Here is a 21,488-nt window from a genome sequence, read left to right on the forward strand (position 1 = left end):
GCGTCTCGGGTTTGTTTTGCTTTTTTTGTCAGTCCATTTTGTGTATTCCGATGATACCCATCTCCCCATATCCCCGTTCACCTGAATGAAACCTTTCACAACTGCTGCATCAGCTTGGAGCGGGCTATGTACATATCGTGAACGTTGATTGACTACGAAACCTCCACCGGACGACACAGTGAGGGGTGAGGGACCTTTGATGACAGTTTCAAAAACACCACCCCCACCATCAACGAGAAAAAGCCCCATAAGGAAAAGCCCACACTGATATCATTTTGCATACACAAGTAATCACAAACCCGCATCAGCAACCAAGGGGTGGCCTGGGTGGGTTTCTTCCGTTCGCGAAGTGTACACTAGTGTAAAAGTGGACTGCGGACTGCGGAAGCCGGAAGGGCGGATGACGCCAAGCGAGTGGTTGTGGGACTTTGCGGGACTTGGGCAGGGAACGAGGGGGTTTGAAACTCCAAAAGAAACGGTGGAAAGGGTTTCGTTGTTTAGATCTTTTCAACAACATTTCGTTCGTTGGCTGCCTCGCCAGCGTTGTTGGAGGCCGTCCGCCATCCGCGATTGAAGTTCGTGATGATGGATTGAAGGTAGGTCTTGGCGATATCCAACGGATGGATGCTGATGGATCAAAAAGAGAGAAAGCGGCATCAAGATGGAAAACAGCTTGGGGGTACCGTAGAGGGCGATGGACTTTTGGATGCCGTGTCAAAAGTGCACTGCCCTGAAAAAAAAAAAAAAAAAAAAAAAAGCGAAGAAAAGCAAAGGAACCCTATGTGCATTGCATTGGTGTGTTTCGACTTCTGTACTGCGATATGTAGTGTAGATGCAATGCTCGCGTGGCCTCCAACTTGCGGGAATAACAAACTGGTCGAGAGTGATGATGGGAAAGGTATCAAAAGACCATTGTAGTTGTCGGATGGTGTTGTCTAATGGTGAATTGTTCACGATGTGTTGATGCCCCGTTGTCTGGTTGACCCGTTGTCAAGCTGTCAAGCCGTCAAGCTGCTGACAACAACAACAACAACAACGAGAATGTGGATTCACGGTTGTGTTCGTCCCCAATTCGATGCATGTGAGGTTTCCATCTCGAACCATTCCTCATAAGGTTAATCTGCTCGTTGACACGATGCTGACATGATAATCATGAACATTGTCTGCCGTTGCCGCTGCCGGGCCGGAAGACAAACAACCATCAGCTGTCAAAAAGTCGCAATCGGATCCGTTGTCCCACGCTGAGAGCTCCGCCATTCTCCGCCTTCCGCTTCCGTAGTCTCCCGTAGCGCCCGAGCGCCAAGACGTCCCGTGGAAATAGCGGGAAATAACAGCACTCCGCCAATTCCAACTCCGACACGGGTCCCCACCACTCCGACTCCGTTGAGGGAGTGGGGGGGGGAGCGCCGTCGTGTCCGGGAACCCGGCACCGCATGGAAAGGGGGAGTAAATATGTCGGCGGTCGCCGTTCCGCACCGGGTTCGGTTCGGTTTCGGTGCTTCTCCGACGCGAGCAAAACCGCCTCTTGGCATTTCGGGGTTCTGCCAACCAATGAGAGTTCCTGGAGCTGCTAACCGAGGCCATGTTTCTTGGCGCAACTTGGCGGACCCTTTTTCCATTTGTTCGAAATCGTTTGGGCCAAGGTTTTTGCCAAGATTTGCATTCATGGGCCTTGATCTGTCCTTCGCCCATCAATGCAGTGCAACCAAAGTCGCAGATATCACCAGTGTCAGTTTCATGGTTTAGAAGATCTTCATTCTGTGCAACTTTGTGCCCTGGCAATCACCGCATGGAAACGCCTATCATCACCTCCATCACACAGAATATCACAAGAGACAAGAGACAAAAGTTCGGTCAATGCAACTGCAACCCAATTGGGATTTCACATGTTGATTGTCCCGTCCCTGGCAACGGAAAGGATTCAAGGAACGGAACAACCCAAAGTTCCCAATCCATAAAGAAACGATCTTCATCCCTTGGAATCCACACATCTTTCGATTTCTGCAGCCCGGCAAGGCAGATCTTAGCCTCTTTTTACCCTTTCAATATCCAATGCAAGATCTTGTTGCCGAAAAGGCTGTAGCCTGGAATGCCCAGCCGGTTATGCCCGCTAGAGATTGCCCGCTATTCATTCTCTTATCGGGAAAATGTCAAAATGAAGAAAGGATGGGACGTTGCGCTACACTAGAACCTTCTCATGGAGCCTTTCTGTGTGGTGCACTGCAGTGCCCTTGTGGCTACCTGTACGGAACCACCTGTACCGGCCGGGTGTGGCAGGTCCCTGAGATGGGATCTGCAATTGTTCTTTCCGTCTTTTCTGTTATTTCCTAGAACTTTTGTGCTGCTTTGGGAAGTTGGGAATCCCTTCACCGACGGGTGTTTCATATCTTCGGCTGGCGCACTGTGTTGGTGTTGTTGCAGTCCCAGAGAGATGGACGGTGATAGCGTTGAAGATCTTATTATCCTGATTGGGATACTGAGGAAAGTTGGTACATTTTGATGCTTGCGGCTCTTTGTGAGTGAGTGCATTGTTGCAATTTGAAGATCATGATTGTCAAACAATGTCTTGGAACTCTTCTTGGAGCGATGCCAGCCGTTCCTCAGGTTGATTTGTTGTTGATCATGAATCCGCGAGCGGGATCACTTCCTCAAGTAGGGTTGGTGAGAAGTGATGTGATGGCTGAAATGGTACGTGATTTGCTTATCCGCGAGTTTATCATCGCCGACTAACTAACTGACCGGCAGAGATATCACGGCGGATAGCCATGGTGTCGCGGCAAACTTCGAGACCTGAAGTTGCAAATGCGGCTCTGGCGGCCGAGCTTGGCGACAACAAAACCGAATCTGGTGTTGGACGTCGGGTTTAAGATCGACATCGACGGCTATCTCGTTAGCTAATTCCCGGCGACACGGCGTGGGCGGCGGTTGAAGCCTTTCGCCCGGCTGGCCGGGGTCCTTCCGGTCCATGTCTTGGTGGTTACAACTTCCAGAGTTCAAGGGTCTCTCACCGTTGTTCACCGTCCCCCGACGGTCGTCAAACTCCGTCTCACGGTTTCAGTTCCACCCACGCCGCCGTTCCAAGGTCCCATAAGCTCCGAATGGGGTACCCCTGTCGTCGACGACCCTTGTGTTGGAAGTTACCTCTGGCTTTTGGCACTGTCAGCTCGCCGCCTTTTGGAAAGTCGACAGTGAACTGCCCTAACAATTGCACTAACATTTTTTGCCACCCTCGCTTAACAACACCACAGCGGTGACGGCAACATACTTCACGATAGCAGTTGCTTGATGGTGACGACGACCAAGCCGGGGGGGGGGAGTTTCATTGTCCGCTTCTTCGCCTGCTATCAGACGTCATGGTGAGTGTTGTTTTCATGTGATTCAGTTCTGTTCGTTTCTCGATGTTTCTTTCCACCACTCACTTGTGCCACTACGCTAAACAATTCGAGTCCAAGATGGTCCAAGTTCAAGCTTTGAGACCTGCAATGCCCTTCAATCTATCCCACATCACAGCAATCATCTCTCTGCCTCGACAGCACCTGCACCGAAGTGAGAGCATCCGCACTGCATCCAAGTTTGAACATTGCGAACATGGCGGAAGGAATCATGGTCAACTCAACTCGTGACGGCGATTATTGGGAAAGAACTTGACACAATCTCCCTCGATCTTCCTGCACCATCTCCCAGTTCCGCCCTTTCACCACAATGTCGTGCGGTGCCCTTGCCTCAACTGAGTGAGCAACTGTTGTGTAACCCCTCTTCGACCTCTGATCACAGGGAAAGAGTAAAAGAGACCCATCTTCTTGACACAGGTACTTCTGTTAGGAGGGCCATGCTTCACTATGGCAAATTTCATCGCTCTCCTACCACTTCAAACAGATTATGAGAGCAGGTCACGGTACTTGTTCAGTTACTCTTTCATTCTGTCCTTGCCGAGTGTCACAAGTTCGTTGTCTTTCGGACTTTGGGTTCAGTTGTCCGCGTCTCTCTCCCTTCAAGCTCCAGTGCGTCGTTTGCTTCGTTTCCACCAACGCCGCATCCCTCATCGCCAACGCTTCATGCAGTGAGCCACTGCACAGCAAGCGCGCTTTTGTCCCCCACTCACCCTCACTTCCCACACACTAGCGACTTCCACTTGTAACCTTGTGATTCGTAACACCATGCCCGCCGCAGTGCATTAGACGGCCTTCATGAAGTCGAGATATAGCGCGGAGTTGAAGTAGTGTAATGAAAATAAATGGAGCGCCATGCAAGTAAACCACCGATCATCCACGACCGCCCTTAGTTCAACACGTTGGAATATGCCGAGACCGTTGATGATCCATGATAAGCTCAACTCCAACCCTCGGTGTCCTTGCCAGTTCGCAGTCAGCTCAACTCGATCGTCGTCGTTGTGCCGAAGGAGTATCATCGCATCACAGTATCTCCAACCAACGAAACTCACAATGTGTAAGATCCATATGTGAAACAACCTCACTTCGTAAAGTGTGAGTTGAGTGAGACGGACGTTGATCTGCCCCTCTGTTCACCACTCACCACCCATCGCCCATCACTCATCAACAGTCGTCGCTCGGTACCTAAGCGGAGATAGCGTCTTATACACTAGGTACAACCGAGCTTCCCCTTCCCTGTCGTGGATCACTCGCGGAGTAAGCCGACGCAATTCTCCCATTGGCCTCAACTCTCCAACACGTTGGGGCTAAAGGAAGGATCGCCTACAGGGAACTGAGCATACAGGGACCGAGTGTCGTGGGATACAGTAACGGTCCGCCTATCAAGAACCAGAAGGGCCAACATCTGACGGAGGGCAACCCAACGGAGGTGGCAGATCGATGACCAGATGTGCTAACGACAAGGTACATCCGTAAGATACTCCGTTAAGCGACGGAAGCTACCTATTCAGGTTAGGGTAACGATGTTGTGTGGATGTCGAGTGATGGATGTACCGCAGGACAGTCATTCATCCTTGATCCGTTTCTTTGTTATGTTGACGCCGGGTGTGTAAAAGTCTAATAAGACTGAGCACGAGAAGGTGTGTCGCGGACACTCGCGTATCTCGTATCCAATTGGTGACCATGGTGAGCTACGCTGTGTGTAATGGGTTGTATGAACGTTGTAATTGATGTGAGATTGCCATTGGGGTCTACGCTTAGAGGTAGGTACAGGATGGCCATCAAAATGAGAACGAAATGACTGTAACCTTCCAAGCAAATAGCAAGGCCCTTTTCGAGGCATGTAAGACTAGCATGCTAAACTAAGAGTAGGGAGGAAAGAACAGAGCGAGGTGCGCTAACGTCTTTGCTATCCGGTGACAAGATGGAATAAATGAAAGAGACTGCGTGTCCTCTAGACTCCTTCTTCATATCCTGTTTCTCATTGTAAGGCCTTAACCATCCCCTCCTAACTCTTTACGCTCCAAGCTGGAGCTCATCACTCATACGCCACCCTGATCTTGTTCCATGTCGGAATCTCACTCACATCACCTTCATCTCCCTCCCGAATATATGCTCATAAAGATCCATCTTCCCAGCCACCACACCCTCACTCAACCACTCAACCACTCAACCCAACAAACTGCCCAACCCTGGGCTTCACCCCAAGACAATTCCCCACCTCCTCCTCCTTCAACACCACCACCCTACCCGAATGGATCCCTTCAGCTTTGTTCCCCCCTTTATTCTTCGCACCATCCCCCTCCTTAAGATAACACAGCCCGCTCGCCCAGATATAACTAAACCCCGTACATTTTGAGTCAGGAACATCTGCGCACAGCGCGCCGCACCGGCCGTACATATCCCAGTTTTGAGCAGGCAAGGTGATACTCCCAAAGTTATTGGAAGAGGGGTCAAGCGCTGTGTCGCATTCCAGGGCGAAGGTTTGGCCTCCGAGACACCAGACGTTGGAGCCGGCGGTGCCGGCAACGGGGCAAGTGGGGGATTTGGGTTCGATGGTGGGAGGGGTGGTGGCGCGGGTTGTTAGGGTTGGGGAGGGAGCGGTTGATGCGGTTGCTGGTGGTGGAGGGGGAGGAGGAGGAGGGGAGGAAGTGGTGGTGGGTTTGGAAGGTTGTAAAGTGCCGGTTGGAGGATCGACGGTAGTGGTAAGAAACTCAGTTCTGGTGACCTCGGGGTGATGGGTCACATACGAAGTTGCGACAACCGTTATCCAAACTTCTGGATCTCTGCGGTTCAAATCATGGGTTTCAGTGGCGAGCCTGGTGGCTGTGTCCCAGGAGTCATCATCGTCATCGTTAGTGTCGGACTCATTGCTATCACCCTGCAGGTCACGGGCGATAGGCGCGGCAGAGGTGGTAGGTCGCTGGGGAGGATTCATGTGGGCGTAAGAGGTGTATGTGTGATTCGGCCGGTGAGAGCGAGTATAGCTGTGGTTGTGGCTGTGGGTGACATTCCAGGTGACCGAGGGCTTGGAGACGGCGGTGAAATGGGACGTGTCGAAACCAATGGCCTCGCGAGGACGAAAGTCCGAGATAGTTGATGTGGTTGGAGATGGTGATGATGTAGTGGCATCTTCATCACGGTTAACCAGCGTCGGGCCGGTTTGAGTTAATGAGGTTTGGATCAGGACCCTCATGATGCCAGCAGTATCGGTAGGATCGTGGGTGTCCTTAGTTTTAGCAAAAGGAGGTGTGGAATGGTTATAAGTCCATCCATAGCGATTATCCTCGAGTGTATCTGCTGTGATGTTGTTAGCTGAGCTGATGTTGATGGCGTCACCGCATTCGGTGGAGATTGAACTTTCAAGAGGTACATACTCGAAGACTGCTCAATCTCATGACGTTTGACGACACGGTTCAAAGGAGAGGCAGTGGCCATCGAAGAGAGACCAATGGCCACGATGAAGGGGTGAAGAGTAGCCTTCATGATGATGGTACCTCTTAAGTCTAGACACTAGACCGGTGTGCTTGTCGTGCTATGGTAGGTATCCGTAGAGTATACCGCTAGAGGTATGTGGCCACCAAAATCCAAGACCTACCGAGTAATTCGAGATGTCGGTGTGGTTGAACGAAACACTCGGAAGGATAAGTAAGAAAACAGCTTGCTTGCTTACTCCGAAGACGACCTAAGGACGCCTTATAACCAACCCCATCTTACCACGAGGCGGCAAACACAGATAGATGATCCTTGTGCGCGTGAATGAAGTAGAGCCAGTCCAGTCCATGATCAAAGACAAAACGCCAAACGCATGCCCTTGCTTCTCAAATCTCAATGCCCCGGGACGGGATAGCCCGATGCGCCACCCTTCTCATTTTCTCAAAGCAGAAATGCAAAGACACGGTTGAAGATGATAAAGACAGGTTTGCCAGTCGACAATAATGCTTTGTTTCGGTCAAACTAAGTTACTAGGAGGGATGCTTAATTCTGCCAAAGCAAACAAACGCGGACCACGGAGCAGGGGTTTAGGACTCTTGAGTGGTACAGTGATGGAAAGTGGACAAAGTGCAGATGGTACGGTTACTACAAATAGCAACAATTTCGAGGAGCAAAGAGAAGGCCGAGACTGAACTGGGGTTTGGTAGATCGAAAAGCGCAGAAGTCACCGGGCATGTGACTAGGGTCTGACGCGTCGCTTGAGTCGCCTCAGGAGAGACCGGTATGATATCCAGGGCAACAGAGTCTAGACTGTCAGTCTCCGGTCCTTACTCCCGCCGTAGCAATCACGCTTGTCAAGACCACCGCTGCTTTGAGATCAAAGAATGAAGCAGTAAGACGAAGAATGCCAATGGAAAAGGGAGACCGACGGGAGAAAAAAGGCAGTTTGTTGTTTGTGGACCAACCCCCCAGCCGCTCACAGGTGCTCACTACGTAAGCCCGGCCGGACAAAGTGGACGGACCATGAAGTCCCCAGTGTATCACAACACATCAACGGTGCGAGGATGGTTGTGTGCATGGTGGGTGGGCTTGTACCAGCCCGTAGAGGCGGTAGGGCTGGTACCTCAGATTTGAGACTTGGTGAGCGTCAGACATGGCGGGTGTTTGACATGGAGAAGGGGCCCAGGGAGCAGATGGCTGAAGATTCCGGTCGGGTATACGTACTCGACCCGTTTCTGTACCATTGATGCTCTATCTGGCTTCTCCCAACCCAGTTCCTCACAACAGTGCACCCTGGAGGTTTATTCATCCTTGGCCGCATTCGCCATCTTATGCTCTTCCAGCGCGTTGGCCAAAGCCGGCCCAGACCCCCTTGTAGTGATCCTCCAGGTCTCCCAATTCTCGCCGTCATCCGCTGCAGCCGTTATCGCGACGGACATGATGGACCTGGGCCCATATGGTTCTGCCTTGTAAGTATACTCAGAGAGCAAACGCTGGTGCAGCATAAGAATGCCCCGAGGTTCACAATGCATCTGAATACGCACCTCACCGGTCCTGTTGTGCTTAAACAGACGCAAGGGCCCAACACCCTGTAGTCTCCATGGAGTAAAGTCCCTGTAAACGACGTCGTCGTCGCGGTTCGGATCATATTTCTCTGCCTTGGCACGAACCTCGAAGACAACCGAGACGTCGTCCGCTTCTCGCGGACTGTCATCGACCAACGAGAGTTGGAGCTGCAGCGCCTGAGAGAGGTATTGTTCGCTCGAGCTGGGTTGAGCCGACGGAGTCAACTGTTCATCAATGCCGCTGAGTATTGAAGACGGAGGAGGAGCGTTGGTAGAATGGTTGTTGGATGGAACTGCTTTTGTTGAAGGAGAGATCCAGGAGGGGTGAGATCCGGCTCACAAGTCTCGAGTAAATAGGGCATTTCCGTTTTGTTAGTGGTCATGAACCACTATCACACTCGGTTTTGATAGATGGCTTTTGGTTGAGGTTACAAATTGGAAGACGGGTGTCGGTGGCTGCCTAGGCTCCCGCATCCGACGCCGGAGCCCGGGCGGGGATATGTGGTGGGGTTTCCACAGCCCTATCAAGCCTGCCTGGGAGCTACAGCGGGGCTCGGGTACGTACCGCTGGAGCTTGCAGGGCGTTAAAATACATGACGATATCGTAGGAGAAAGCATCACATCATCGATACATCACCGCATCCCGCCCGTCTGCACATCCAAATATCAACACACATATGCACAACGCCGTCTCGGCACCAAGCATGCACCCATTCTAGACGAACAAACAACGACGACAAGTCATGACCATAACCAACCATGGTCCATCTCGCTGAAACGACCAACCCGTGGGGCGGTCACTCGTGGATTTCCGACTCTCCCACCAAGACCGCCCTCCCCCTCGACAACAGTACCCTCTATGAAAAGACCCCTTCGGGCGCCACCAACACCTCCCGCAGTGTTGGCAACAAGCTCTTCCACTCCTCCCTTTTCGACATCGGCATCCTCCGGGACACCCTCCTCCCCTCTTTGACTCTCCACTCCGGCCTGGCCCTTGTCGCTTACGGCGCCGGCCGCTACACCAACCGGCTCGAAACCAAAGACTGGCTGTGGCCCTCTGGCCAGGTCCTTAACGCCTGGTGGTCCGCCCTCGGTAAGCGTGTCATCTGCGACGGCATTCCTCTATCCAGCGCATGGGCCATCGTCGACCGCCCCCAGCGGCTGCTGCTGACGGGCGTCACGCTCTGGGGCTCGCGCCTCTTCTGGCGCATCGCCAACCGGTCTCTTAAGCGTGGCAGCGGAAAGGATGATCCCCGCTATGAGACGACCAAGAAGCAGGCTGGCTGGTCGTGGAACAAGGCACTGTTCACCACCTACCTACCCGAGGCCGTTTTCCAGAGCTTGATTACTTTGCCGTTTACCGCACCGTTTAGACACTTGGCTGGGTCCGATACTGCTTGCCCGTGGGCGTTGAGCGGGGGCTACGCGGCGGTCGGGCAGGCGGTCGCCGTCGGACTCTTCAGTATGGGATTCGCGTTGGAGGTTTTGGCGGATTGGCAGCTGGAGAAGTTCAAGGAGAAGGAGAAAGAAGGCAAGGAGAGTCATAATGCTATGTGCCGCGAGGGCGTTTGGAGTATTGTTAGGCATCCGAAGTGAGTGACCCACCCATTCTCTTTTTTGTCTTTAACCCCTTAGCCCCATTCTTCTTCTTTCCACGCAGGATGTTAACATCGCAACAGCTACCTCGGCGACATGCTAGTCCACCTCTCCTTCCCGCTCCTCCTTTTCGCCAGCAACGCCCTGCAGCCCATCCACCTCCTCGGCCCCTTGACCAACTACATCTTCCTCCGCTACGTGTCAGGCGACAAGGAGAACGAGCACAGCCAGGCCCGTCGCTACAGCACCGAGAACGTCAACAAGAAGATCGACTTTGACAAGTACCGGCGCGAGGAGAACGCCTTTTGGCCCGACAAGAGCCAGGTGTCCAACAAGTGGACCTGGATCGTCGTCGGAGCTGGCGTGGCTGGTGCCCTCCTGGAGGGCCTCGTCACAAAGGTCATCGCGTGACTCGCCATAGGCTGGACATCTGTGCAAATGGGTTGGAAAGCCGCGGAAATGGGTTTGAGGATCGGCTCGGAGATCGGGTTCAACGAGGCCATGGTGCTGGCGAGGGAAGGGGATGATGTGGCAAAATTGCTGGCTGGGAGTGGTCACGAGTTGGCGGATTTCTTTGCGTGATTCGGTTCGCAATTATGTTTTTGTCGAATGGGTGTTGTAGGATATGTGTGTAGGATATGGGGCCTTTGGAGAGGGAGCTGGCAATGATTTGAATAATTTAGGTGTTTGGATGACCAAAGGAGCATTTCTCTGCCTCCCCCGCGGGTCCCTCCATTGGTTAGATTGCTGGCTGCAGGCTTTAGTTGGCGGGGAAAATCTTGTAATCATCTGGGTTTTACTTTCATTTTTCATTCATTTGTCCTGTTCTATACATTCTTCCTCGCTTTTTGCTTTTCGTCATGACATGTCCTCACATGCTATTAGACATTTTCCATGCCACATGCCCCCCCCCCCCCCCCCCCCCCCCCCTTTTCGTCATACGGTTGAGCTGGAGCATCTTACAAGAAGTCTCTGTCACCGGCTTGGAGCTTATACATGGTCATCACGATCATTGGCGATAGTGGAAAAGGTAAGTGTCATACATGCTTTGTTCATTGTCCTTGTATTCGGACATTCTTGTAATACGTGCTAACTGTTCCAATGTTGCGACTCTAACATCGCAACCCTAATATTTTGACTAAAATATCCCAACGCTTGCCCAGCATTTTCCCAGAATTTCCACACTCCATGCTTCATCCATGTGTATATACGACACAGTATCTTAAGGGCTTGTTTCCCGCAGAGCGCGTCTGTACGAATATAGTGGCTCAACGCTTGTGTTACGATCCAATCAGAGAATCCTTTGTAGGCTAGACTAGATGACCAATCAGGTAGAACCCGAAGGGAGGACCTGAAGGGAGAACCCGAGACGAAGGATCGGGTCCACGGGTCCAGTATATCGGGTCCAGGAAGGCCGGTATAAAAGAAGGCCTTCCCAGGCCTCTTGTTACCGGATCTTCAGCAAGCAATAGCTATCACAACCTACCAGTACCTTTTGGCTACTACTCCGTTACTCTATCGTTCTATCCCAGCGATAATACTCCTGTGCTTGTAACGGTTCGTCACAGCTTGTTTCCCGCCCCGGCGATGCTGTGCGCACAACACAGTTTCTGAAGGCATGTTTTCCCCCGATTCCATGTGTACGACACAGGCTACCATGGCTTGTTTCCGCAGAGCACGTCTGGGTGATCAGTCCAGTGGCTCAACGCTTGTTTCCCGCTTAGGAAGCCTGTGTGTACGGCACGGATTCTGAAGGCTGTGTTTCCTTCCCGAGAGCCAATGCGTCGTCAGGCCGTCGTCTTCCAAGACTCAAGTCGCCTTGCCTTCGGCTCCTTGCTCGTCACATCAATAACCATAACTCCTTCATAATACCAAAAAGAAAATCCACCGTTCCTCGCTGGCTTTCGTTCGGCCTTCAAACAGAGGCTGAAAAAAAAAAAACCAACGACTCATTACCAAGAAAAAGAGTCTTCAGAGAAGGCAAAAGGAGACAGGAACCGGGAAAGCCCTCAAGCTCCTCCTCCATCTCCTTCCTCATTACCTCCTTCTCCTCTTTCGTGCCTCTGGCCGCTTTGACTAATTTGTTGATCAACTTCATGTTATGCCTCTTCGCCCAGGCATCATCAACCGGTCTGTCAGGTCGATCCTTAACCACTGTTCACAAATGACGATCAGCAATCGTTCACAAAAAAAAAAAAAGGAAACCAGAAAAGGAAAGTGTTACGATCCAATCGTTGAGCCTCATGTAAGCTAGATAGATTGACCAATCAGATAGGACCCGGGGTCCCGAGTCTACGGGACCACGGGACGGACCCGATGTCCCGGGCTTTCGGGACCACGGGACGGGGTTGAAGACCAGTATATAAGAAGGCCTCCCGGCCTTCGTTATACCTGGTTCTTCAGCAAGCAATAGCTATCACAACCTACCAGTACCTTTTGGCTACTACTCCGTTACTCTATTGTTCTATCCCAGCGATAATACTCCTGTGGTTGTAACGGTTCGTCACAGAAAGAACAAACAAACCAACATTCCTTTCTTATAATAACTCTTCCATATCTGTTTCTCACTGACAATCTGCCCTTGCAACCCTCATGCTTTGATGTGGTTCATGGCTCGGCGCCTCTTGAACGGGTGCCGGCAAAAGATCCCCTTGGCTCTGCCTGCTGGGCCGTTGTGCGTGGTGTTGGATTCCGTCATGCAGTTACCGTCGAGCGGACAGCGGAGGACGTAGTATCCGGTCTCGAACTCTTCGCCGGTGTCGTCGGCGGCGCGCTTCCGTTTGTTGGAGCTACTGCTACTGCTGGATGCTGAAGCGGCGGCGGTGGTGGCGGTCTTGGGATTCTTGTTATCGCTGTTGTCGCCATTGGAATTGAGTGCCAGCTCGTCATCAGAGATATTGTCGCCTTCGGTGTGGCCGTTGTCTTGGGGGCTATTTGTCGAGACAGCCGAGGTGGTGATGACAGTAGGTTTGCTGCTGCCCTCGCCGCCATTATCGTCGCCGTTGGTATCGTCATTGTCGTTGACACTGGCAGAAGCCGCCACCATCGCCGTCGTCTTTCCCTTGCCCTTGCCGGTCAAAAAATCCTTCCTGATGGCGTCTTTTTGGGTGAACATGGAGGAGTCAAGCTTGAAAACCCAGTAATTTCCTTTGAATACCAGGGCGCGCCTGATAGTTTCGCGTTCAGCAACAGCTGCAGGATGCTCACTGCCGCTTGGCTTGGTGACTTTGTGGCTATTTTTATTTGGGGCGGTGGGATAATCGACCGCCTTGTCCTTCCCTTTTATGTCTTTCTTGTCGGCTGCGGTTTTGAGCTTGATTTTGACGGGCCCTGTTCGCACGTGGATGGTTGTGACAAGGGCAGTGTTCTGGGCTTGGAACATTAGTTCAATTCCGCTGATAAACTACTTTGGTCCCGAAGGCCTTGTTGAATCCTCTGAAGCCTTTCCATCCAGGCCGGGCTTCAAGGCTTTCTTATGCCAAAGAGGTTTGGTGCGTACTAAGGTACGTACCAAGCCTTGTTGCTTGAGGCCTCAGGGTATCTATCTAGCGATCTTCATACATGTGGATTTTCCTGAGTGCCTTCAACAATTCTACTTCCTTCTTCTGGCGCCGATCCTCGTTCGGTCGCTCTAATCCTTGCTTGGTTGCTGTGATCGCTTCTGTGATGACTGGGGATTGCCTCATCTCGCTTACTAGCGTCGTCGGCAGTTCGATGGTTGGCTCGCTAGCCTGAAGGCGTCGAGAGGGGCTTGGGTGAGCGATGCTGGTAGCTGAGAGTCTGGCCAAAGCGAGGTTGAGCCTCGCGGCCTGCGGCCACCGGGCATTCATGAGGCTGATGTCAGGCATTGAGACTCTGCTAAGCCTCGGCAACCCTAACCCAGAACTATGGGCAAATGTCCGTGTGACACTATCCGGTTCAAGTGGCAGCCCAACAGTTTGCCCTCCTTAGGAAGATTACCGAGGAGCACAAGGTTGCTGCGAGTGTGATGCTTGTAGGAGGATGTCTTGAGTACAATCATCGCTCTCCTCTTGGGCGTTGCCTGGGACGACTTGTTAAAGATATTGGTCCTCAGGGTTTCTCCTCCTGGCTGTACGACTGCATTTACAGACACAGGTTGGCAACCAGAGGTGCACTTGTGGACAAAGAGTATGCTTTGACAGCCGAGCATTTTATTTCTCAGGGTGTCGGAATCGGCTTGCAAAGAAAGCTGCCCGGTGCACTTGAGTGGGAGGAAGAAGCCCAGATGATTTTTTTACTTTGTGAGTTTCTGTGCGTAAAATCACCAGATTTTTCGACAACGCCCAGAAGGCTGACAAAATCTCTTTCTTGAAATCCAAAGGACCTCGTTGCCAAAGACCGGCGTCAGTACAAGTACACCAGACCCCGGCCCCATGTCGAAGGGACCCAGTTCCGGTTAGTCTGCGACCCGCTTTATCACGTCCGGTAGGAGTATGCTGCTCTCCTAGGACCGTGCCAAGATCCGAAACCCAAAGCGAAGTCAGAGAAACTTCCGATCGGTCGATTCCAATCCTATGTTTTGTTTGACAAGCTTCCGAAGGCCCAGAAGCGCGATAACTACAAATGCGAGGCCTCCATTGAGGGGAATGGAGACAACATATTCATGGTGGTAAAGATTCAACAGACGGGGCAGTCTAAAACGACACACACAACCGACCTCCGCCTCCGCCTCCGCGTTGACCCAGGTTCGAGACGTGCCGAGACCATTGTTCAGCCAGTCATCGTCCATGGAGGAGAGGAAGCAATGGAAGAGGATGCTTGATCAAGGGTGAGACTCGGGAACACAAAGGTCCAGGCTCTGTTGACCCGGGGTCGAGAAGTCTCGGCAGTGATCTCCTCCCACAGCAAGATAGTCGCCAAGTGCTATACGACCACAGACTGTGATCAAAGGTCAAGATGATCTTCGAGCAATATTTCAGCAAATCCCTACCTGAGAGCTTGGTGTGAGCCTACAACACAAGTTTCCATGCTTTCCTACTGTTAAAGTATCAATGTTGGAGTATTGTTTACAAATCACCATGCAAGAATAGGGGTTGGTTTCACGAGCATGCAGGCCAATATGCCTATACCCTTGCCCCGCCGCACTGTTGTTCGCACGAGTGTGCAAATCCACTCCCGTTTTTCAGCACCAAGCGAGCTGTTATCTGGGCCCCTGAGGTTGTATTTATTCGGTGAGACTTCCTGAACACCTGGCCGAGTTTGCAGAGAAAGATTATCCAAGATATGAGGGGAGTTGTGGATGAGTGTCCAAGGAGTGCTAGGTAAGATGGGTGAATGGATGGACAGGGATGCCTGGCATATGCAGTCTCTGCATCAAGGGTCAGAGCCCCTTGTTAATGCAGGTATCATCAGGATCTTCCCGCCTTTGCATGGCCCTAGGACCGTAACAGGAAGTCGTCCCAGTCCTCTCCGCCTGCTTGCTTCATCTGGAGAAACATCGGTACCAATGACTTCGGCGTCAGGAAACTCGTCGGCAAAATCGCTAACAAACACGGACTTTGTTAGCAAGTATCCATGATCGACGATGAATTGAGTCGCACTCACATGGCCCACAGTCCAGACCCTGTCGCAATATCGAGCTCCTTTTCGATCTTCTTCTTCTCCAGCGGGGCGAGGTACAACTTTCCATCGGTCTGCAAAGTCAGAGCATGATGCCTGTTTCAAGTGATAAAACGTGTGATCGAACCAATTATCATCAATCAGGAGTGTGAGCTGGATTGGTTCTGTTGCAGACAACAGGCGGGCCGTTACAGTGAAGTAGATATGCGGGTGCTTACATAATCTCCATGGCCTCAAGGTGACGCTCATCGTTCAGTTCCCACGATTCAGCATTACCCATCTCGCCATGATAGGTTCTTCCATGAATGGTGCGGTATTCGTAAACGCTCCAAGCCAAGGAAGCGGTGGTGGACGCGAGAGACGTGCCTGAACTCAATGTACCGTTCGATATTAGGACGCTCGGTTTCCGGGTCGAGTAGAACAGCCATGGTCATGATTTGGTACATGTTTGAGCCAACCGCCAGAGACATGTAGGTAACTTTGGGGAAATGAAATCCCACAGCATGCTAAGTACGGAGACTTCAGATAACGAGGAGGGTGGCTTACCGGTTGTGTCACCCAGTGCGAGGCAGGAAGAATACCCGTGGCGTTTTGGGCTTCGGTGCTGAGCGGGGTCGGGGCCGGAGCTGGGGCCGGGGTAGCTTTCTTGCTCTTGGGGCTCTGGGGCTCTTGGGACTGTTCGTGGTGGTCACCATGGTCGCAATTCTGGGTGGGAAACTTGATGTGAATGCCTTCGGTGTTGAGAGAAGGAGCAAGACATGTCGGTATCGTGGGAGCGAGAAGGACCAGACTATAAGGAGAAAGAGGACGAGGAAGGAGGGGAGACATGGTACGGCAACACACGAGTATGTACAGTTTCTGCTTGCTTTCCATTGTGAGAATCGCACCGAAGATCTCAGATTCTGTCGGAAGAATAAAAAAGTGAGAGGTAGAATGTAACCACCAGGGTGCGGCGCTTGGGGTTGATTGGAGGTTGACGTAAGCAGGAACGAACAATGCACCACAGCCTGGGATAAATACCAAACTTCATTAGATGCATGGGAACGACACCTGCAGCATGAGATGCCTTACCTTCCTGATGCGGTTCTCCACTAGAGACATGCAGAGGCAAGAAGACCCTGATGATACCTGCGTTAACTACTCGTGCATACTGTAACCACAACCCAAATTGGCAGTGCCGCGGAGCATGGGGGCTTGGTGATGATACATGTCGCATTTCCTCCAAGAGCTCAAACAGTCCGCATGGCAAATCTCAGCACACGTTTCGCCCACTACCAAGACCTCATTTGCGAGTAGCATACCCGTATGCAAGCTGTTCTTTACCTCTGGCTGGTTCTACAAGCATTAGCAGAGATGGGCAGAAGAGAAAGGGAGAGGGCCATCGTGAAGACTAGACACAAGTCATTACCAAAGGTAAAGCGTCAAGAGTCACATGAACCACTTGTGAGTTCTGACAAATATCCAGTTATGGCAAGCGGCTAACAGGTGATTCCTCTCCCAATTGCTTCCACGACTCACCAGCATCAAGAAGAGTGAGTAGCTTTCACCCTGTTTTGAACATGACCAACCTCGCTCAACACACATAACCGAACTCTCATTTCATCAGGGCTGTCATCGTGGTATATCGTGTAGGTAATTGATGGTATCGGCGTTCCTGCCTGTGGCTGCGCTTATTCTGCTTTTGTTGTTTCCGGCTTTGTCATTATCGATCCTGCTACCGCCGGTGCCTTCAGCGAAGATGAAGGGAACGACAGCAGCGCCTCAAGAGCCGGGGACATTCTCTTCTTGACCAGTGACTGCTTGATAATCACACCTCGGGAGGCAGCAGTCCTGATCCTTCCAAGAACCACGTCTACTCTTCGATCTCCTTAATCGTCATTCCAACAACGTACAGGATAGCGTTGCTTCCCGTGTCGAGGTTCCGCACTCTGCACTCCTTTCCAACGTCCACGGCCCAGTGGCCACCACGAGAAATGGTGAAAACGGGAGCACCCTGCAAGATCACCTCGACGGTTCCCTCGAAAACAATGACCGACAGGCTCTGGACGTCGCTGGCGAGCGCAGTCGTCATGCCGATGCTGTGCAAGTCGAGAACTTGAAGCGTCGCGCCGTCTGGTGCGAGAATCACCTGTCCAGCGCACTCCTGGAGCCAGCTGGCGGAGTGAGCGTAACCGGTCGAGCCGGTCAGGGCTTGAGATGTGGTCAGTCACCTTGCGACCTGCATTCTGGTGGAACAGGGATGTGTGGCTTACCGTTGCTAGGTGTGGAGAGGTTGGTGTCCATGATGCTCGTTGCGCCGCGTCGAAAGGCTGGTGGTGGATTCAGTCTTGCTAGGTTGGTACTTCCAACTTCGTCGATGATTTGATGACTGGGACTTTTGGGGTACGGGATCGCACCTTGGGTGGATAGTCTTCTCGTCGGCGGCGCGAGTATAAATGACGTGGGTCCGGCTGGGGCGGCGGAGGGCAATGTGGTGACTGAGAGATTGGCGGGGCGACGGGGCCGAGAGCAAGTGAAGTGCTGGTGTGGCGGTGGTGCTATGCTCGGCGCGGCAACTGACTGGGCGAGGGTGATCGCGCGGAGGAAACGGGTGCTTGTTATGGCACGGGGACGGACCCTCCTTTCAGGTCAAGGCTGAACTTGAACTCTTCTTGGCGTCCGTCAGTCTGATCTTTCTGTCCCTTCACTCTCATGTGTGAGGCTTCTGCGTTATTCATCGGACAACAGTCAGTGAATTGAAGGGACACTCGGGGTGGAATTGCCCACAATAGTTGTTGGAAGTCCGTGCCCAAAACCTTGGGCTCGCATTCACCGCGATCTCCATTCACTGGCATTCCTTTTTTTTTTTCTCGTGGTATAAGTAGACTACACTGAACGCCCGTCCCTCTTCTTCTGCCTTACCCCTCCTTCTTCAACCTCCTTCCGTCCTTCTTCCACGATCGGCGCGTAAGGACCTTCCTTTCTTTGCATCAACTCTATTTGGCGCATCTTTGCAACTGCCTTCATTTTCCGCTGGAAATTGCCGACAAAGCGGACAAGATTTCAACAACTCGCCCACCGTGAACCCTCATGCTTCCGCCTTGGATATGTTCCGCATGATGAACGAGAAATGGCGTGTTTGCTGATTCCTGCTCACCCATTGACGTGCGTTCTGACTCAACTCGCAATTTTTCAGCGGAACTATCTCGGTCAACCTTAACATCAGTACCAACAGGACTCGCGTTATCGTCAACCTCGAAAGCATGAGGACTTTTGCCTCCCATGGCTATCCGTTCGACGATCAGGGTCCCGTGTACGTGGGCGAAGATCGTCTGACCGACCGCGAATCCGTCTCGCTGAAGCACGGATTTTACCTCCTTGCCAACGTTGCGGACAAGTTCGTCGATCAGTACCCCATGCTCCAGAAGCTCATTCAACACGGCAGTGAGGCATTCCGTCAGAAGCTTCGGACTGGACTCTTAGAGTTGTTGCGAAAAGTCAAGGCATCGATCTACTCAAACATGCGCGACCACTGGAAGATCGAGCGTCTGCAGGTCAGAGTCCCGGCTGAATGGAATCACGAGTTTCGGATTCCATTCCGGGCCCTGCTCGCAGAGGTCTTCGAGTGGAACGAGAACAAGGCGTTTGAGATTACCAGCTTTACCATGGGCGCTGATAGCGACGCCCTTGGCCTCTTGAACAGAAACAATCCCTATACTTCGGGAACGAAACCCAGACAACTCTGGCTGTTCATCCACTACGGCGGACATAGCTTGGTATGTGCTTCTGTCCTCCTGGCCTAATCAATGTGAATTATTGCTGACGTGTCAACCTAAAACGGATCCATGTACATGCTGGAGAAGCGCTCATCTGGACCGCCGCGGTTTCACAGACGGCAAGAACGCATTGGTGATGGTTATGGTAAGGCTTTTGAAAGCGTTGGTAAGTTCCATCGAACCCTTGTCATCCACTTCATCAACCCCTTGTTCAAGTTCTGACGTGAGACTTTATTTCAGGTGCTGGCGGTGGCACTGAGAATCTCTTTCACCACTTCTTGGCCGCTTTTAAAGCCAAGTACCTTGACCCTCCTGCCGGCAGCGAGGGACCCGCACGTCCGATGACTCCTTGCATCTCCGAACAACTTCGTCAACAGTTCGACAACAATGCGGTTAGAGAGATGTGGGGTCCTCCCCTTTATGCCTATGAGGAATACCGGTTCACCTTCCGTGTGCGCTTGGTCGAAAACGGAGAGGTCATCCGCTGCCCGTTCAGCCAAGACGAGGTCTCTCAAATTTGGAACGACGCTCATAAACACGCTTTTGAGCTTGTTGAGAAGTTGCTCCAGGAGTTGAAGGATTGGACCACAAGGCCCTTCAATGGCGCTCTCCATGAACCTGTCATCTGCATTGCCGGAGGCAGCGCCAAGAATTTGCTCTTCAGGCGCAAGGTATCGGCCATGATTCGCAAGGCCGAGCTCCCCATGGCAGTCTTTCCTCCCACGTACAACGTCTAAGTGCACTCCGACAACAAGTAAGTTTCAGCGCTCATGTCTCTACCGTATGGAACTTGAACTGACCTCCTACTCTTCGTAGCTTGATGCGAAACGGCAATGGAGCTAGCATTGCGATTGCCATGATGATGTTTCCCGGGAACTTTATCAGCCTGGTATCTGGAGCGATCTATGGATCAAGCGATTGAGTCAGGGGTAACCCAAGTGGTTTTTCAAGGCCGGCTTGGACTCATGGGAGATGGTCGATTTGAAGCGGTATGCCCATAATAAGCTTGAGGGCTTTGGGATTGTGGTTGACAAAAAGCTTTGTCGCTGGCAGTCATCCTGCATGGTTCTCCTGGTTTCTTCCCCTTACATCGTCTTTGGGCGCTAGCTAGGCTCTAGCGTCTACGATGTTTTATTGACCATGTCAAGTAACATGGTTACATCTGACTGGTAGTTTGTCAGCGTCTGATAGCGTTGGAAAGTGGTCAGGGGTATCAAAGGGGAAAGGAAGAGCCTTAGAGTAGGAATAGCACAGGCCCATAAATGGAATTCGAAAATTAGTAGTCAACTTCTTTATGCTCCCGGTTGCGCAATTGCTATGAGTGATGTTAGCTTGATGCGTTTGTGTGCTTTCCTGGGCTTGGTCGTACCTTTGTGGTTCGAAATGAGGGAAAACACGACCCAAGCCAGACCCAAATAGCCCACGCCGTCCATGTCCACCTCCGAGACACTCAACAAGAAGTTTTTATCCACGCATCATGAGATAATCATATTTTGCACGACATGCGGTCAACCTCTGAACCCGTTATTAGTAACCTTTTTTCGTAGCAAACTTGCCGACAGCGGCCGCTTAATGCCATTGCAGTTACAGCTCCCGATATCGCAATCGCTCCCGAGTCGGTTAACGGTTTAAGGGCGGCAGCGGACACGTTTCAAACTTTCAATTGAAGGAAATGGAAGGGCTGAGGTGAGAGATAGCCTCAACCTCACAGACCTAGTAGGTCATACTTACCGGTAACAAGTAACAAGTGTCCTGATACATCCGCCGCCGGTGTAAACTCTTTGCCGGGGGCCAGGAAAGCACGACCCGGCAGATCCTTCCCACCTACCTCTATCCCGAACCCCTTGGATTAATTGTGGTGCTCCTCCATCTCCGGTGTCGCACGTTCCAAGACACTCGACAAAAGTTCTTTACTCCCGGCCCGTAACATGATATCATTGTGTTTTCACGTTATGAGCTCGGTCCCTGGAGCCTTCGTAGGTACATCCCTCTTCTTGGTCGCTTGTAAATAAGTCGTCGCTTGGTGTGTTTGCGTGCGCAGCTCCCGACTGGGAGTCCCGGCCGGCGTAGCCATTGGAACTAGGCTGGGAGCAATGGTTGATGTGTTTTTTGTCAAAGGTAGAAGACTGAGTTGGAGGCAGTGATGTACAGTAAATAGGAGAAACGGG

General features: G+C 52.0%; 7 protein-coding genes across 7 annotated transcripts; 2 read left to right on the forward strand and 5 right to left on the reverse strand.

The window, feature by feature from the left end:
- Nucleotides 1–4,985: 4,985 nt before the first annotated feature.
- Nucleotides 4,986–7,085, reverse strand: SMAC4_05608 (uncharacterized protein). The gene is made up of 2 exons (XM_003348465.2): nucleotides 6,767–7,085; nucleotides 4,986–6,689 (listed from the first exon to the last, which is right to left on the reverse strand). The coding sequence occupies exons 1-2, from the start codon at nucleotides 6,873–6,875 to the stop codon at nucleotides 5,551–5,553; spliced, it is 1,248 nt and encodes a 415-aa protein (XP_003348513.1). The 5' UTR covers nucleotides 6,876–7,085; the 3' UTR covers nucleotides 4,986–5,550.
- Nucleotides 7,086–8,125: 1,040 nt separating this feature from the next.
- Nucleotides 8,126–8,984, reverse strand: SMAC4_05607 (uncharacterized protein; the record flags this gene model as incomplete). The annotated part of the gene is made up of 2 exons (XM_003348464.1): nucleotides 8,126–8,614; nucleotides 8,955–8,984. 2 exons carry the CDS (start codon nucleotides 8,982–8,984, stop codon nucleotides 8,126–8,128), a joined length of 519 nt encoding a protein of 172 aa, XP_003348512.1.
- Nucleotides 8,985–9,020: 36 nt separating this feature from the next.
- Nucleotides 9,021–10,813, forward strand: SMAC4_05606 (uncharacterized protein). The gene is made up of 2 exons (XM_003348463.2): nucleotides 9,021–9,981; nucleotides 10,069–10,813. Exons 1-2 carry the CDS (start codon nucleotides 9,149–9,151, stop codon nucleotides 10,394–10,396), a joined length of 1,161 nt encoding a protein of 386 aa, XP_003348511.1. The 5' UTR covers nucleotides 9,021–9,148; the 3' UTR covers nucleotides 10,397–10,813.
- Nucleotides 10,814–12,575: 1,762 nt separating this feature from the next.
- On the reverse strand, nucleotides 12,576–13,100 carry SMAC4_05605 (uncharacterized protein; the record flags this gene model as incomplete). The annotated part of the gene is made up of 1 exon (XM_003348462.1): nucleotides 12,576–13,100. One exon carries the CDS (start codon nucleotides 13,098–13,100, stop codon nucleotides 12,576–12,578), a length of 525 nt encoding a protein of 174 aa, XP_003348510.1.
- Nucleotides 13,101–15,076: 1,976 nt separating this feature from the next.
- On the reverse strand, nucleotides 15,077–15,845 carry SMAC4_13540 (uncharacterized protein; the record flags this gene model as incomplete). The annotated part of the gene is made up of 3 exons (XM_066091453.1): nucleotides 15,077–15,488; nucleotides 15,551–15,661; nucleotides 15,784–15,845. 3 exons carry the CDS (start codon nucleotides 15,843–15,845, stop codon nucleotides 15,320–15,322), a joined length of 342 nt encoding a protein of 113 aa, XP_065946622.1. The 3' UTR covers nucleotides 15,077–15,319.
- Nucleotides 15,846–17,417: 1,572 nt separating this feature from the next.
- Nucleotides 17,418–17,848, reverse strand: SMAC4_09631 (uncharacterized protein; the record flags this gene model as incomplete). The annotated part of the gene is made up of 2 exons (XM_003344337.1): nucleotides 17,418–17,755; nucleotides 17,818–17,848. 2 exons carry the CDS (start codon nucleotides 17,846–17,848, stop codon nucleotides 17,418–17,420), a joined length of 369 nt encoding a protein of 122 aa, XP_003344385.1.
- A 959-nt stretch (nucleotides 17,849–18,807) lies between these two features.
- On the forward strand, nucleotides 18,808–20,057 carry SMAC4_09632 (uncharacterized protein; the record flags this gene model as incomplete). The annotated part of the gene is made up of 3 exons (XM_003344338.1): nucleotides 18,808–19,320; nucleotides 19,405–19,486; nucleotides 19,561–20,057. The coding sequence occupies 3 exons, from the start codon at nucleotides 18,808–18,810 to the stop codon at nucleotides 20,055–20,057; spliced, it is 1,092 nt and encodes a 363-aa protein (XP_003344386.1).
- Nucleotides 20,058–21,488: the final 1,431 nt, after the last annotated feature.

This window comes from Sordaria macrospora, chromosome 3 (genome assembly GCF_033870435.1).
Source record: "Sordaria macrospora chromosome 3, complete sequence".
NCBI classification, from domain to species: Eukaryota; Fungi; Ascomycota; class Sordariomycetes; order Sordariales; family Sordariaceae; genus Sordaria; species Sordaria macrospora.

Bases quoted from the DNA above. Each gene is read 5' to 3' on its own strand.
- SMAC4_05608 (XM_003348465.2), bottom strand. From the start codon at position 6,875: ATGAAGGCTACTCTTCACCCCTTCATCGTGGCCATTGGTCTCTCTTCG. The intron at 6,690-6,766 runs GTATGTACCTCT...ACAACATCACAG, and splicing joins TGAGATTGAGCAGTCTTCGA to CAGATACACTCGAGGATAAT.
- SMAC4_05606 (XM_003348463.2), top strand. From the start codon at position 9,149: ATGGTCCATCTCGCTGAAACGACCAACCCGTGGGGCGGTCACTCGTGG. The intron at 9,982-10,068 runs GTGAGTGACCCA...ACATCGCAACAG, and splicing joins AGTATTGTTAGGCATCCGAA to CTACCTCGGCGACATGCTAG.